The 17774-nt window shown below is 33.2% G+C and overlaps 1 protein-coding gene across 2 annotated transcripts in view; it reads left to right on the top strand.

Annotated features, from left to right (window-relative positions):
* The window catches only part of LOC113395542 (jmjC domain-containing histone demethylation protein 1), a 31288-nt gene extending 14789 nt beyond the window's left edge, over positions 1 to 16499 (top strand). Inside the window, exons 3-21 of one of the 2 annotated variants that reach the window (XM_026633145.2) lie at positions 3928 to 4039; positions 4787 to 4951; positions 5599 to 5734; positions 5842 to 5969; positions 6208 to 6357; positions 6546 to 6725; positions 7586 to 7745; positions 7929 to 8058; positions 8199 to 8322; positions 8588 to 8669; positions 8868 to 9022; positions 9365 to 9457; positions 9994 to 10096; positions 10261 to 10436; positions 10966 to 11133; positions 11925 to 12061; positions 12539 to 12827; positions 13003 to 13169; positions 13374 to 16499. In XM_026633145.2, coding sequence (XP_026488930.1) covers positions 3928 to 4039; positions 4787 to 4951; positions 5599 to 5734; positions 5842 to 5969; positions 6208 to 6357; positions 6546 to 6725; positions 7586 to 7745; positions 7929 to 8058; positions 8199 to 8322; positions 8588 to 8669; positions 8868 to 9022; positions 9365 to 9457; positions 9994 to 10096; positions 10261 to 10436; positions 10966 to 11133; positions 11925 to 12061; positions 12539 to 12827; positions 13003 to 13169; positions 13374 to 13491 — 2773 coding nt within the window. In that variant the 3' untranslated portion in view covers positions 13492 to 16499. Of the gene's footprint in view, positions 1 to 3927; positions 4040 to 4786; positions 4952 to 5598; positions 5735 to 5841; positions 5970 to 6207; positions 6358 to 6545; positions 6726 to 7585; positions 7746 to 7928; positions 8059 to 8198; positions 8323 to 8587; positions 8679 to 8867; positions 9023 to 9364; positions 9458 to 9993; positions 10097 to 10260; positions 10437 to 10965; positions 11134 to 11924; positions 12062 to 12538; positions 12828 to 13002; positions 13170 to 13373 lie in introns of both variants that reach the window. The other variant, XM_026633144.2, reaches the window with a different exon arrangement.
* The last annotated feature ends 1275 nt before the right edge of the window (positions 16500 to 17774 follow it).

The raw sequence follows: 17774 nt of genomic DNA, 5'->3' as shown, positions 1-17774 counted from the left end.
TTAAATAATAATTATGAATAAAGTTGCCACAATTTTGGCTGTTACTTTATACTTCAAACTTTAACAATCAAATCTACCAGAATTTCATATTTCACCTTTAACCGCCCTCAATACACGGTTTCATTTCCATACTGATTCTATCAAGAACGGTAATATATTTCAATTTTTATTCTTGTATCAATAAATTACTCCGAGGATTGTTCGTTTTAATTAAATTATTAATGATGATAATTATTACAAAGAGTGGCCGAATTAAGAGACAGACATATGTGCTACGTGTTAAGTGCGGGGTCATGCGACAAGTGATCCGCGTCTTTAGAATATTTATTAGAGCAGCAAAAGCTTTTTTTAAACTAAATACATATATACCGAAAAGGATTAACAAGATTACGTGTAAATATAATAAATGTATAAATTTTTTTGTTAACGACTAATTGCATTACGATAATTAATTAAAAAAAAACGTAAAATTAACAGTACACTATGTTTTTTTTAACGATTTTTTAGTATTATTTTATGGTCTTGTTCATTGTCAACTTAAAATATAATGCAATTATACGTATAATATTTTATTATTGACTTAAAACTGCAAAACTAAGATCCATTTTTCTTTATACCGGCTCTTAATAAGCCAAGCCGCCTTTGGTTAGCGTGTTTTAAGATATGGTATTGAAATTAGTTTGTATCTATTTCCTAAAGAAAATAGGTACAAACTAATTTTAATACCTTTCAATTTCTTTACAAAATACGTACAAACTAATTTAATTTTTATTATACTAGTATAACCCATAATGCCATATATTACTATGAAAATAACGGATATGACTGTTTCAACATCAGTTAATTGCCTTCCTTTAACGAACGACGAACAACGAAGTCGAACTTACCTGCGCTGACGAATATTGTACACAGATATGACAAATATGTTGAACTAAAGCTTTGAATACAAAGTTACACTTCATTACGGTTGACAATTCAAATTGCCTGTGAATTATAGCTGTTTTTTTAATATTTTTAAACCTTCAGTAAAATTATATGACATTTTTATTCGTGACAAAATATATATTATCTGTCTTAATAATTATATTCAGTTTAAACCAGTGTTATTACAAGCTAGATAGAACTTTCAGTGCGACTACGAGATGATTTATATATTCAAATTAAGTGCGTGAAAATACAGTTGAGTTGAACAATCTGGATTTGAACTCGCGATTTCCTGTTAAGATCCACGTGTTCCATTCACTCGATCGATCTCGACCTTATGTAATAAAAATGATACGACCAGTATTACATTGATATGGGTAGTCTTTATTCGTATTATATATGTACTATAAGTACTAATATTCAATTGTCTAACCTAATCTATACTAATATTATTAACACGAAAGTAACTCTATCTGTCAAAAAGCAAGCTACTGATCCGAATTTATTTAAATTTGGTATGAAGTAAGTTTGAACTCCAACGAAGAACATAGGGTACTTTATTATGGATAACACGTGACGACCAAACACTAGAACGCGAGCGAACCCGCGGGCGACATGTACTTTATATTTTATTAATAAAAACAATTTTACACACGCACAGCCATTTATGATATGAGGAGAGGATATATAATTTAAAGTAACCGCCTAGTTGCAATTGCTCTTTACCCCGAGCAGGTGCAACGCCATGTGCTCCCAGACCGGTTGCTAATAGATGGCCAATAGCAATGACATTATATATTTGCATTTAAAATATATAATGAATAAACATTTGATACGTACATAATAAATACTTTAAATTATTTATTTATAAGTGAATGCTGTAAATCTGAGTACTTGCCTACATTAGTAATGGGAATCATTGCAGTGTTGTCTTCATTGTAGTCTTTTGTTGCATGACAGATAGACTGACGAACAAAAATTGTGTTTGCCGATAGATTAACTGCAATAAACCACCAAGGGAATCAAATAAACGAAATATTTTATCGATAACGGTCAAACCGTTCAGACACGATTCGTTTAGAGACGATTTATATTTTAAAACATAAATACGTAACACAATTCGAATTTGATTATAAAAAAAAAACAAACGTTATTTTAAATTTGGAATACTTGTTACAATATGTTCCGTGAAACATGATTGAAAGTGGAAGTGCATTTATACCTATACGAAGTAAAGTGAAACTTAAAAGTAGAATTCAACGCTATTACTACAAATTGATCAAGAACGGTCTGTGGAAAAACTATATTGCGCCTTTACAGTTTTATTGATTGTTTTTTCACAAGTGTAACTTTATACACATACAATCCCCATTTCGTAAAAAGCAATTATTAGCTTGATATATATGTATAAAATTCTTCTGTATGTATGGATGTTAATTTTTCATAAACAGCTGCACCGATTTTGATGATAATTGTTGTTGGTGTTGTTGAACTGTCTGAAGGTAGTGTTTGTTTTAGATTGATTTGATGGAGTTGCTATAAAACGTCAGGATTATTTTTTTATAATAAATAAATAAAACTATTAAATTAAAATGAAAGATGAGTAAAATTAAAAAACAGACAGTTAATAACGTATATAAGGTTCTGGAGATGATTAATTAAACATTAGCTTACGCTTATATTACGTAATCTTTTAATAATCAATTTAAATACATGAAAGATAAATAATAATGAAGCCATTAATGTGGGCCATTTAAATTTACCACCTAAATTTATGCTTATCGTGTTGAAAGAAAATTGTCTACCAATAAGATACGGCGAAGCGCGGTCTAGGTTTAGTTTACGGGTGAGACTATTCGTTTTTGTTAGTTTTTAAGTAACAGTAACTTTGTTATTTACGTAGGGCTCTATGCTGGTTCGTCGGAGTGGGAGCCACTCACTAATCATTTAGAAGTCTGATTAGACTTAGACTGTCCCTGTAGCTATTTACCATCCAGTGGAATATTCGTTCGTCTGATTTCCGATACTAACGAAATGATAAGATTAATGACCTTATTTAGTCATTATGTCTTTTTTATAATTTTCAATCGTCATATAAACGATTTTTCAATTATCATGGTTAATGAGACGTAAGTTGTACGTTAAAAAAACGTCTGGAAACTGGGTCGTTCGCTAAGTGTCCCTAAAGTCCAAAAGGGCGTAAAGAAGTAACAAATATCAGACTGTTTCCCACCAGGATCCGGTTATTTCAAACTGACTACCTAAACGAGTAAAGGATTTTGTATACCTTATATCTCATTTAATTAAATTCACTTCATCGCTGTTTCATTGTGCTCCGGCTCTATGTAACTTAAAAGTCAATTGTACAAAATGTGTTGTTCTATACCAATCATAATCATTTAATACATAAAATTTTACATTATTATAAATATTATATTACATACTAAATATCTGCCCGACTTCGTATGGTTAACCCAAAAAATCGTTCTTAAAAGGTGTGAATGTCCTATAGTTTCAGATATGTTATAATATTCATCATAGGTATTTCGTTGTACATATTACGAAAACTGTCTTAACGTAAAAGCCTAAAAAAAATGATCGCCGTTGCAACTAAAATAAACGTCGAATTCTTTATCGCAACATACTTATGCACACACTACAGTGATTGGTTTAAATTTTCGTTATTACCAGTGAAAATTCTATTGACGGATAATAAAATATTTCATCTTGCGGTAAATTGTTAATCTGTTGCGGGGTTTGGCTCGGAAGTCCTAATGAAAACTTTGTATACGTCTCACCTCGAACACAGAGAGAGCGCTACTAACGTGAGCGCTTGGTGTAAACTGTATAGAGACGCTTTAAACTAAATGATGTATAAATATTAATACTCGCTTCATATTATATTTATTCGCATGAAGTTAATAAATTATTTTGTAAATTGTAATATAAGCGAAGAATATTATATTAGCAAATTTGTTATATTTTTTTTTTCTTTGTTTGTAGGGTACCGACCAGCAACTTCACGGTGAACGATGTGCGCATGTGCGTCGGCTCTCGGCGCCTTCTCGACGTTATGGATGTAAACACACAGAAAAACATTGAGATGACTATGAAGGTACTGAAAGATTTCAAACAAAATTTTATTAATATATATTTTTTTAATATCTCAGCAAACTACGTACAAAGTGCTAAGTACTTCTTTTTTGTAAAAAAACATTTTTATTGTGGTTTAATTAATTTTATCTATGCAGGAATGATGTTGTGAAAAATATATAACTACACCACCCGTTAAGAGTATTAACTACCCATTTGTGTTAATTTTGACTTACAACCAAATACCAAAAATACGCGGTAGTGTTCATACAAACGAACATTCTGGATTCATGCTTTGGTTTTATTAAGTTAACAAAGGTCAATTTAAAATTAGTCGTAAAACGGTTATTTAAATGCTCTGTCAATGTTGTACATATACAAAGGGATTTATATTTATTTAATGTTTAAATCCTTAACTAAATAAATTAGCCGCACCAATAATATACGAATACAATAACAAAGGCAATGAGGTAGTATGTATATATTATTTATCCAAACACTAGTTGTCGCCCGCGGCGGCTTTGCTCGTGTTTCAGTCGTTAGGGATAAAAAAGTTGCCTATGTCCTTTCTTGGGGTTCAAGCTTGCTTTATATCGAATTTCATCAAATTCGGTCTAATTGATTGTCCGTGAAAGCGTAACAGGCAGAGTTGATTTCGCATTTATATTATTAGTATATATTCAGTCAATAAATATTAAAATCATAATAAAAATCTCATATTCTAGAATGTATTGTAACCTTTGTCAATTTCGTTTTGTTAATGTTTTAGGATTGGCAACGGTACTACGATGACGCCAACAAAGAGAGGCTGCTGAACGTGATCTCGCTGGAGTTCTCCCACACTCGCCTCGAGAATTACGTGCAGGCGCCTCGCATCGTGCGTCTGATCGACTGGGTGGACACTGTTTGGCCTCGGCACTTAAAAGACCAACAGGTACGGAACAGTAAAATGATAAGACGATCTATTAAAAGTATTTTAAATATAGAATATTATGTCCCAGTATTTGTTGATTGACGTGGATGTATTATTATTTATTAGTAACTAATAACTTGTTAAGATAAGACGTTCATATTGTTTATATATATTGTAAAATATAGTCTATTCCAACCACAAAAGCCAAATAAATTGACGCCATGTCATTGGTCGGGAACTTGAGTAATCTATGATATTCACTATGGATTCGTGAAAAAATGGCGTTTTGAACGTCGAAGAAATTGATATAAGTAGTTAAGTAGAGTACTGTTGTATTATAAATAAAGATATAAAAATCAGAAACTGTTAGTAGTGCACAATATAGCTGAGCTATGAGCAAATCGCATGGAATAGGTAAATCTAATGTTTGTTTATCATAATTCCTTCTTCGATTGGAATAGACTATATATACTTTGTTACTTTAATGCTAGAATATCCCGAATCTCATCAGTCATACTAATTATTGCTTATTGTTTTGAAATTAATGTTATATTTCTTTTGTTTTCTTGGGTTTCTTTAGACCAACGTTGACGCCAAATGAATGGAAAATATTTATTTATATAAAACCAGTGACTATGATTAATTTATGTAATGTTCTTTCTTTCCAGACTGAATCTACCAACGCTCTAGACGACATGATGTATCCGAAGGTGCAGAAGTATTGTCTAATGTCAGTCAAGGGCTGCTACACTGATTTCCATATTGACTTTGGTGGCACATCAGTTTGGTACCACATTCTAAGAGGTAACTTTAATAACTTTTTTTTATATTATCTATAGTATATATCTATATAAAAATAATTGAAATGTAGAAAAAAATATTGAATTAATTTATTTTTTTACTTTTTTTAGGTGCAAAAGTTTTCTGGCTCATTCCGCCGACTGAAAAGAATCTTCAACTGTATGAAAAATGGGTTCTCTCTGGCAAACAATCTGACGTGTTCTTTGGAGATACAGTTGAAAAATGCATTAGAGTTCATGTAAGCATTTATTTCCAAATTTAATCCTTAATTTTTCGTTCAAAATATTAAAAAAAAATTGTAGTGTTTATCATTATATGATTCTCAGATGTTTTGACCTTTTTAACTGGTCAATAAAACTTATATTTTAACCGTTTGATCATCTAAGATAGGTTTAAAAGTTGAGTTTAAAAAATTACTTTATTTATTTTGTAACTAGTATAGCGAAAACAAGTGATTATTATTTTTTGTTTCACAGCTGCAAGCCGGTTATACATTTTTCATCCCAACCGGTTGGATTCACGCTGTGTACACACCGAGCGACTCGCTCGTCTTTGGCGGTAACTTCCTACACCAATTTGGGATAGAGAAGCAACTCAAAATTGCTCAAGTTGAAGACGTTACTAAGGTAATTTTGATACAAATATGATTATATGTAATAAATTGGCTATTTACGTATATTTTTGAGGTATTGTACACAACAACTATTGTTTTAATTTTTACCCTAAAATATCAATACTCGCTGCCTAGTCAAACGTATTCATAATATAATTTAATAAAGAAAAACACCAAATTAAAACAACATATAAATGGCAGGTGCCTCAAAAGTTCCGGTACCCCTTCTTCACGGAGATGCTGTGGTACGTGCTGGACCGCTACGTGAGCGCGCTGCTGGGCCGCTCGCACCTCGCGGCCGAGGGGCACGTGCTGCCCGCGCCGCCGCCCACGCCCAAGGACCACGTGCACCTCACGCAGAACGAACTGCACGGCCTCAAGGTACCTTACCACCACCGGGTACTGTTATTGCTAGGAATTCATCGGATAATCCAGTTTTTTCATATCAATATGAGAGCGTCTGAAATAATGGAAGGTTTTTTTGAAATCCATTACAAATGGCTTCATTTTAACACTATTCGAGTTTATTTTTTCTAATTTTGTCAAAGAAAAGGGGAATTGTGATACCAACTGTAGCGTATTTAGGTTTATGCGTGCATTGAAACGTCAATATTTGTCTATGGAATGATTTGACGTATGACGTACTTCCTTTTTCTCTTCCCTTCTCGTGTGAGCCGCGGTAACGTTGTTATGTGAGTGCGCCGCGCTTTTGAAATTAGCTTGTGTAACGGACTTATCGTTCTCCTGTAATATCACCCATCCCTTTGGCTGTGTTCTTCGAGCGTATGAAGACCAAGGGAGCGCTCCCAAGAAGAACGTGTCTTGATAAGTCAGAGCCCAGTTTTGAGGTAACAACTCCCCTTTTTCCTTAACTACAGTCCACTTTTCTCTCGCGCGTACACCAACTTTAATGATTATATACGGAACCAATAGGCGGGAGTTATTGGTAATAAATATATTTTAAGTTGGTGTACATCATAAATTTAATCTTCACTGATTTTTAGCTACCAGAGGAATTATATCAAAATAAAAATAATATTATTGGTTATATTATGATGATCACACATCGGTGATAACGATAACGCTTAAATGCGTTAGCGAGAAGAACAACAATGCTTAAACACATTTATTTGTTTATTCAGCGCAAAGTTTTCTAATTTTAATATTATGATGATAATAGCAAATATTGATAATTTAGTATAACTAGTTCATATTAACAATCATTTGTCATAACTTTTCAGGCGATAGTTGTGTATCTTCATCAGCTGCCCGCAGCTCGTAAGTCAGTGCCGGAACTACTTACCGATCCCATTGCGCTCGTTCGCGATGTACGGACGCTGGTGGAACAGCACAGGCATGATAAACAAAACTTGGCGGTCACCGGTGTGCCCGTGCTAAAAGGTAAATTACAAACAATTTTTTTTAACAAAATCATTACAATATAAACATCAAAATGAGCATCATTATTTACCCGAAAAATATGAGCATTTATCATGTGATAAGAAACCGCAACGGTCTTTTTAATTTCTATATTAAAAATATTTTAACGACTACAATTAACTTGATACTGTAACACTTCGCCAGGGCCTGACGAGTCAGTCACAGGCGAGCGGCGACAGTCGAGCGGGCGCGGCGGGCGCGGCGGCCACCGCGGCGGGCCGGCCCGGCCGCGTCCCGACCACGCCAACAGCGCGCCCCGGCGCAGGCGCACGAGGTAATATATGACATTTTTATAATACCAGTGTTATGTAGTCTTACCGTTGTAAATTAATTGTAGGACCCTAGCCGCTTTCCTCCTCCTAGCACGAGCCCGGTTAGATAATGAGATGAAATATTGGTTTTATTTTATTTCAGATGCAAGAAGTGTGAAGCGTGTCAGCGAACGGATTGCGGCGACTGTGTGTTCTGTCATGACATGGTCAAGTTCGGTGGACTCGGTCGTGCCAAACAGACATGCATCATGCGTCAGTGTCTGCAGGTTAGTTTTTCATATATACTCCTATAGTGGAGTAAAGATATTGGAGTAATTTAGAGATATTTTGTGTCCATATCATGCTTTTAGTGGTGTCCACGATAAGTTTATGACAGGGAAACCACTGAAAGCAAGATATTGACTATTAAACTTTCTGGCATAATCTTGAAAAATCTAGTTTTATCTTTACCACAGAAGATATTTGTCATGAAAATATAATTCCATTCAAAACTGATATATCCTATTCCTAATAATACTTTTTTGTTTTTAGCCCATGTTGCCCGTTACTGCATCTTGTGCAGTTTGTCATCTTGACGGCTGGATGCAGACACCCGTCGCGCCACAGGCTAAGGGTAACTCGGGTAAAATGATGGTCTTTTAAAAATATCGTTGTTGATTTTATTTATTAGTAATTGCTAAATTAATTTGAGATATTTTTTTATTCTGCAACCAGCAATCCAAAAATTTTATACTAAATATACATACATGATTTGCAATTTTATTTTACTTTCCGTTATTATATATCTCATTGCGCAAATATTTATATTCAGGTCGGAACGGTCCGTCATCGCTCCGTGAGTGCTCAGTATGCTACAGTATCGTGCACCCAGCTTGCGTGCCTCCTGGTGGACAGATCAACGAGGACCTGCCGAATTCATGGGAATGCCCAACGTGTACAACAATGGGCCTTAACCACGACTACAAGGTTAGTCTTTTAATATGCCATCTTATTGCCATTTGACCAATAGCAAGTAGAACCCTTCATATTGTTCAATATGCCTCAGTAGATTTAATTGTATTTAAACTGCCCATAATTGCGCCTGCGTCTGAAATGAGAGAAATATAAAAAGAGGTAGTTTTTTTCGGTAAGTATTCGTTTGCCGCAAGGTGCTGATATTTGTAGACTGCGGAATCGATCATAATCATTTAATTACAATTTTTACTTTTTCTTTAAGATTCGAAAATTACAAATAATATTATAATTTTTTTTATTGCGTACATGAGAACCTATTTGTGCCAAGTAGATTATATACTGTTTTTTATTCAGCCGCGGCACTTCCGTGCGCGTCAGAAGTCGTCAGACCTGCGTCGGATGAGCGTGGGTTCGGATGCGTGTCAATTGAGCCAATACAACAACAAAGTGAGTGGAAAAAATACGTCCCAATCGAAATTAAGCTATTATATGTTTGTCTTAGTCGTAACCAAAGTTGTTAATTTGCGTTAACGTTTTACGTAAATTATCGGACTAAAAGACAAAAATTAAGAGAATTATTATTCAGTGTCTAAATATTTACCGTACCATGCTAGCCTTCTAGCATAAACAATAATTTCTGCTTTTTAATGGGTTTTTAGTTATACTTTTTAATTTTTGAAAGTCATACATTTGAGACTCACTGAAATTGGGAAATATAAGGCGATTTCAGTTTGAATTAATAAAATATTGCTATAATTTTGTCTAAGGTAACATATTAACACCTCTTAATATAGCAATAATAAAATTGTCAAACAGTGATTTTCATTTAGAAACAATTATCTCAACTAACAAACTTTTAAATTTTATTTAATGGTTTTTGATTATACTTGAAAATGATGTTGGTTAGGTATAAGGCCGAATTACAGTGTTAATATTATAGATCTCTAAAATCCTCTAACAAAGTAAAATTTAATTACCTGCAGAATAAGTTACCGGCGCCTCCACCATTAATCACTGTTAAGTCAGAAGTTGGTTCAGACACTGAGAGCAAACCTGAAGGTGTTGATCTCATAAAGACAGAAGACGGTAAGCCTTAGAAAATGTATAGAAATGTATTTGTTATTTTTTCGTTAGCTAAATTAACATTCAATACATCTATATCAATAAACTTCACGGGTTGTGTTTTGGACAAAGATGGAATGTTATATTAAAGTAACACAGTTAATAATAATTTGTAATATTATGGACAGAAATAAAAAATGAGGAGGAACGGAATGCTGAAGGGGGTACCGTCGGAGAGGGAGAACGCGAGGGCGAGTGGGAGCCAGTCGCTAAGAAAAGGAGACCCAGCGACGAGGATGAAGCGCCCAAGAAACAAGCTCTGCGGGCACACCTCGCGCTGCAACTCACACATCACTCAGCTAAGGTGAGCGGCATAATTGAAAGCATATACGAATTGATTGAATAGAATTATTCACTTATTATTTGCGAATGTATGTTGACGTTTTAGATATAAAATTTCTAGAGACGTAGTAAAGAACATGTAGTGATAAAATAATAATAATTCTTCATATTATATCTTCTACAGTCAAATAATTATTTTTGCTAACAAACCACTTGAATCGTCACTTAAAAAAGATAAGCAAGTATTAATCGCGTAGTGCGGTATCTAAAGAATACTTCGTGTACTCCGATGACTCACTCGCGTTAGTACTCGAAAAAGCTGATACTTGATACTAACAATTTTTGTTTTTCAACATTCTGTTTATAATTGACCAGTTATGGGAGTTTACGTTAGTACAGTACGTATAGTATTAGTATATATGACGCGTTAAAATAATTAAAGTAATTAACATATTCGTAATATTTATAAATGACACGTGATATTGTTAGGGCTTTGTATAAGTAGGAAATGTATATATTTTTCTAAAAGTAACAATTGACTAATTTTTCAGGCGTTAAAGAAGCCTTTATATCCAGTTCGACCAGCTCCGTTGCAGTTTACATCCTCAAACGGCTCGCCGTGGCTAGATCGCGAAGCAATGTTGTGTGTGTTTGCTAAATTGACGCCCCACGAGCTTGCCACTTGCGCGCTTGTTTGCAAAGCATGGGCTGAGTACTCGGTAAGTTCTACAGTTGTTTATACTCACATAAATATACAATATCAGTAGTGTTCTCTTAATGAAGACATCTGTTGTTACATAATTTACGAAGTTTAATTACCGTTTTTTGGCAAACAGCTAACTAAACTTTGCACTCAGTTCATTTGTCAAACATTTAGTAATAATGACTCATTTTAAAAAAAGTAATAATTACTTAACATTAGGTTGATTTTAACTTTGGATAACTTCAAAATTATGCTAAGTTGTTTGTTTTGTTGATTGACAAATAATGTTAATTAATGTTGACAAATTAAAAAGTACTTCAAATTGTTTACAATAGTTAAACACATAATATTTTGAAGAATGGCCATTTCTCACAATGACGAGGCTTGCAATTTGTTTCAGTAGTAATGTTTCAGCAATATAGTGTTTTAAAGTTTTATAAATTGCATTGTCGTTTTGATTACTTGTTTGATAAATAACTACTTAAATTCTTCTAGCTATAAATAAGCAAGGATTTTTTAAACACAGGAACCGTTGTAACTGAATGAGCAGAGTTTTTTAAACTGTTTTTAATCAAGTTTAAACAAATGGCAGGAATATTTGCAAAAGTAAAATAGTTTCATTATCTGTCTAAAAATACTTTCAACGTGAATCGTTTCTATTTATTTGACACAAGCATAACCATCGGCAGACGTTGTCTACCATATATTATATACTAAAAACTTGTAACTTTTTCAGACAGCGAATACATTAATTAGTATAGTTATACGAAAACTGCATTCTATTATCTCCGTCTAATTTTTTTGCAGATGGATCCGTCACTATGGCGCAGTATGTCGTTCGTGCAAGTGCGCGTGTCGGCTGCGCAGCTGGCGGGCATCGCGCGTCGGCAGCCCCTCAGTCTGGGCCTTGAGTGGTGTCATCTAGCAAGGCGGCAACTGGCTTGGTTAGTTATTCTATCCTTTTTAATGTATAATTCAGTTTCAAGAGAGTAATACTTAAAAAAAAGGCTTTAAAATTCAATTCATCTTCACTTTTAAGAACAAGCTAAGCCAAATATTAAAACAAAAATTGCTTGATTATAAGACGAAATGTCCCATTGTTCACATTCAAATTTGGGATTTGGTCAATTAAAAGTAATTTGGTTCTGCTGTCAATAAATAATCAATAGTATCCCTGAGTTTGGAAATTGATTCTGTTTACGCTTCCGTTTTCGAAAAACACGTAAAACCGTTGGCCCTAACTCTGCGATTGTTTCTGACTTATGATATCAATGACCCGTGTTTGTACATACATATTTATATATTAAAATATGGCTTGCACTGTAGCCAGTCTCCACTGAAAAAGATCGCAGAGGCCGAAATCAGGCAGAAATGGTCATTATTGAAATTATTTTATAAATATGTTTGCTTTTACTCTCCAGGTTACTCGCGCGTCTTCCAGCGCTTCGATCTCTATCCCTTGCGGGTTCACCAGCTGAAGCTGCACTGGCTCTTCGATCAAGTTCATGTCCGCCACTCACAGCATTGGACTTGTCTTTCGCGCGATGTTTAGATGATGCCAAATTGCGGGGAATCCTCGCTCCTCCAGAGAATTCGAGACCCGGTGGTGGAGCTAGATCGGGCACTGAACCATCGAGGCTTGCGGCGTTAGCTGTACTACGTCTTCCTGGAACGGACATTACAGATGTCGCTATGTTATACATAGTTCAGGTCAGTAGTACCAATATTTGTTGTATTTTTTTGATATGAAGTACTAATATACCGGTAATTGATGACGATTATGATGTCCTTCATCTAGTCGAGTCTGTCTAATTTGATCGGTCCACCTTCCCGCTACGCTGCGTTAAATAATAATATCAACGAGAGCCTTTGCTTCACTCTTCAGGCTTTACCGAAGCTGTGCGAGCTGGACGCGTCGTCGTGCGCGCGGCTGACGGACGCGGGCGCGGCGCAGCTGGCGCACCACGGCCTGCAGCGCCTGTCGCTCGCCGGCTGCCGGCTGCTCACCGAGGCGGCACTCGACCACCTCGCTAGGTGTCCCAACCTCGTCAGGTAACGAGCTCCATCCTACTAGTCTAACCTACGTACCGACCACCTTACACCTTTTTTCGGTGTTGCTGAAAATTGCTGAATTAATTTTATTTTGATGATGAAAATATATATTAAAATCCTTTGATTATATCATTTTTATACATCAAAAGGTGTGCTAAATCAGAATAATATGGCTGACTAATATTTTATAAAAATAATTTCTAGATTGGATCTACGACACGTCCCTCTCGTGTCAACGCAAGCAGTAATCAAATTCGCCGCTAAATCAAAACATAATTTACACGTTAAGGATGTCAAGTTAGTGGAGCTCAGGAACACCTGATGCGAGGCGGAGTCCGCCGAACCGGCGGAGGAAGAAGTATTGAGTGAACCGCAAGAAAATGAGTGAACGAAAAGTGATATAGGATAGTGATGTGTTGGTGGCATAGCAAAGTCAGCCTAACGCTAACCATTCAATATATTTGCAGTATAAAATACAACTTTGAGTTTATATTACTGTTTTGTATCTCATAGAAATATATACTAAGATAATACCCATAGAGGTTAGTAAAGTTATTAGTTTTAACATTTCTCTATATGTATCTTATTTCATCAAGAAATTTTATCACATTGACTATTTGCCAAAAAGAAAGTAATCGCTGTAAGTTAACATTTTATGTATTCATTTTATGTCATTAACATTTCGCACATATCAAATTAGGTCTATGCTATCAACATGTATTTTGTGAAATGTAATGACAGAAAAAGACTTGTTTGATGTTAAGTGTTGGAAGTGATAATTTAAAATAATATAGTTTTAAATAGGTCCCCGGAAACTCTGATTTAGTCTTGTAAATAGTGAATAGCTATATAGTATCTCAGAGGTTTATCAATTTTCTTCCATAGGGCATAGCTAGTGTTAGGTTTCGTTGTTCCGATTTCATACTGATTTCTTACCAGTATATTTATATGTGTTTTGACGATGGATTCTATATATTTCGAGTTTTCGAGCTTTGTTGATCCCATAAGTTAATAGCTATGCCTATATGCAACCAATCATACGAAACCAAATAGTAGATATAATAAATAAACAGCTGCATGCATTCTTTTCTTGAATTTACAATGAGTACTACTATGTTTTTTTCTAATGTCTAAAAAAAATACTCGTAATTCTCACTTTGTTCGAAATTACCATAAGGTAAAATTTGTCTCTTGTTAATTTTTAGCAAATTTAAATACAATTTGTTATGTATCATCAACATTTAGACAGAGTAAACAGCAAAAATAATATGTACCATAAATATTATTTTTGCTTTGTTTATTTTTACAGATAGGGACACATTTTTATTAGCAATTGTTTGTGGAAGGAAGGAAATTGAGTGTAGTGTAACATCATAGAAATTTTTCTTTGAATTTACAAACACAGCTAATTTTTGTATTGCTTGAGTTATAATTGAGTTATTTTCTTTGTTTAAATCATTCATTTTAAAAAATATATCAGTATGATCCTTTCATGTATCTAAGACGTAAATATAACCCATGAAAGAATTACGCCTAAAATGGTTACATTTCGATCTAAATGACATATTGAAAGTTAAAAATTATAATTTTATTGCATGCTGTTGCATTGGTATATATTTTATTGTTATTTTTATGTACCCTCTTCCGAAAAGGTGGCAATTGAATACATTATATATATATTATTTTCAATTATTTGATTTTTTTTTTGTGTAAAAACAATCTAAGAGACAAGTAATAGGAAGATAGCATATTTACATTTAAATCTTTGACCCAATTTTGGTGTGAATTCGATATGTTTGTTTTAGTTTCCTAGTATTATATAAATATATACTAACGCCTTATTAGTAAATGTTGTATATGAATAGTGTATTGGTTTTTTATTATACATACATAATATTCTGTCTTCTACTTTCCATTGTCAAATTAATGTTGACGGAAAGAGAGAAATTGCTGTATAAATATTCACAGTACAACAATCATCAGTAAGGCAGTTATAACATTGAAAATATCAACTGCAAAGGCTGTTTTTAAAATTATTTGATTTTGCCTGCACATATAAGAATAGCTTTATTTTGTTTTCATATTCTTGAAATGAATGTTTATATTATCTAGAGTTGGGTCATATGAGTTTTTGTTGACATTAAAATATCAATACTTAGTAACTGGCGTTAAAATAATTATACATGTGTAAATATAAAAAAAATATTTATTACTGCACTTAAAAACACGAAGCGTATATTTTAGTTTCATGACAATTTAAAATTGCTTGTATTCTTTTTAGTTCTAGTCGCTTATTAGATTTAGGTCGTTGTTATAAATAGCTCTAATAGTGACCAATGTTTGTCGTTTTATTTCAAAATATTTGAGGCTATGGAAATTGTTTGTTGAAAACCATCATAAATTTATATTATGAATAAAAAGAAATATTATCGAAAATGTAATACATCAATACGACGAATTTATAACAAAAATTGTGTAAATTTGTAATTAAATTTAAAAATCAAATATAAATTTTAATGTATTGTAAATAGTTATTATTATTTCATATCATCAGATCCAATAATAGTCGAATTGTGAAAATTAACTCACGGTCTATTAAAATTTTTTCGTTGTGAAAAAAAAAGGTAAAATACATCAATGAATAATGATAGTCTATAAGTTAACCGACTCTGGTCACAGTATGCGAGGTCGGAGGGCCGCCTATAGTATTAGTTTAGTAAAAGTATCCTTTACGACTTTGATTATTATTAGTATTAATGTACATAAAAATTAAACGTGGTGAATCTTAATAGTAAATTTAAAAACAGGGAAAATATTTGTTTAAATGTTTTTAATTTCAATATCTTAATACTATGAAAAAAAAAATCCAGGTCTATTTTTTATGTACATTATTCCAAGTGTCACTTGGTAAATTATAGGCTCTATGGATAAATGTAAAATTAGATGTAAGCATCGTGTGCCTCTGTGTATAAACCATTAGAAAAACATAAAATAAATGTATAATAAATAAATATTATTATCATTAATCACAAAAAAGTTGCTTTTTGAAATCAAATAAACAATAAAGTTGATGATTTCATAAAATTAATACTTATCAAATGTAACATAGATATTATATAGTTTTTTAAGAGTGGAATTTAAGAAGAAAGACTTTGTTTTGTACTGGCTAGGCCCGCAGGCTGGCAACACTGCGCAGAGATGGTGATATTACGACTAGGTCTAGCTCTATGATAAACGATGTTATGTGAATTTGATGGTTTAAGAATCGTAACATTGTATCATTGGTTACCATAAGCACTTATAGTATTTGAAATAAATATTTACATTGAAGTTTACTGGTATTATTTGTCATATTTTTATAGAATACCAACCGAGAACCTATCAGAGTAAGTAACCTATAAGGTTCTCAAATTCAGTGTTAATAGGTAATTTAAAGTTGACTACCTCGTAACTCTAGTGGCTAGATATAAAGCTGAAGGTCCTGGATTCAAGCCCGAAATCGGGTCGGGTTTTGCCGTCAAATCGGCTTGTGAGAGATAGGGATTAGAGAGTGCACATGTGTTTGAACACAATCTGTGTACTATAATATAATGTCCTACGTAAATTGAAACTTAACTTTCTCTTGAGATTTGCCGCCGTGGTCGAAATCAGTTAGGACATCATCAGCATCACATGAATAGTTCATAAAAAATAGTATTTATAATTAACTTTACATAGTAAAATTAACTTTAGTATATATATTTTTTGTATCATTTCTTTATTTATTTAAATACTTTATTGACCACCACAAAGTTAATGGGACAAAAGGCGGACTTAATGCCTGAAGGCATTCTCTGCCAGTCAACCTTTAGGCGACCTTTAAACAGAAAACCATGAAGGCGGTAATTAAAAATGAATTAACAATATATGCACATATATAAAACTACATAAAAAAACATATATATATTTAAAGTTTAGGGAGGGATAAAATCTGGTCTGGTCGATAAAGTTTATTCGGCTTTGTTTTGCGTGAAATTGCTGATAACATAAATACAAGCAATTAAAAAAAATGGTTTCCTTAACTAACTGCTGTTAACTTGTTTTATTTTCAAGGTTTGTATAAAACACATTGATTGTGAATTATTCACTTTTTTTTAACTTTTAAATGTTAAGAAGAATTTAGAAATTAGTTTTGATTAAATTTTTAATAAAATGTTCATTGTTATTAATAGCTAATCAGACTAGATGAACGGAGAGAGCTCCAATGGTGTTAAGTGCTTTGTGAATGATGGTAGTCTAAAACTGTCAACTTCGTAGATCCAGGCTACTTCTGCAGCCGTATTCACTGAAACATTTTATTTCAGTATAGTTCTTATTTTTGGTACAGTATCAAAATTCGATTCGTCTGTAGAAGGAGTTGTTTAAAAACATAGGTTAGGAATGTTCGTATCGCACTTAAAGCGATCAGCTTCCCTTAATTTTGAAAGTGCAGCGCTCTGTCTGCCTTCTATTTTTTACCTGTGAACCATTCCTTACATTTAACAATGTTTATCTCGAATCCAATTAACACATTTTTTTATGATAACCTGAATTGAAATAATATAAACCTGAATTAACGAATTTTCT

Source organism: Vanessa tameamea, chromosome 21 (genome assembly GCF_037043105.1).
Source record: "Vanessa tameamea isolate UH-Manoa-2023 chromosome 21, ilVanTame1 primary haplotype, whole genome shotgun sequence".
Lineage (NCBI taxonomy): Eukaryota > Metazoa > Arthropoda > Insecta > Lepidoptera > Nymphalidae > Vanessa > Vanessa tameamea.
Note: the sequence above shows the minus strand (reverse complement) of the source record. Positions and strands in the feature narration are given on the sequence as shown.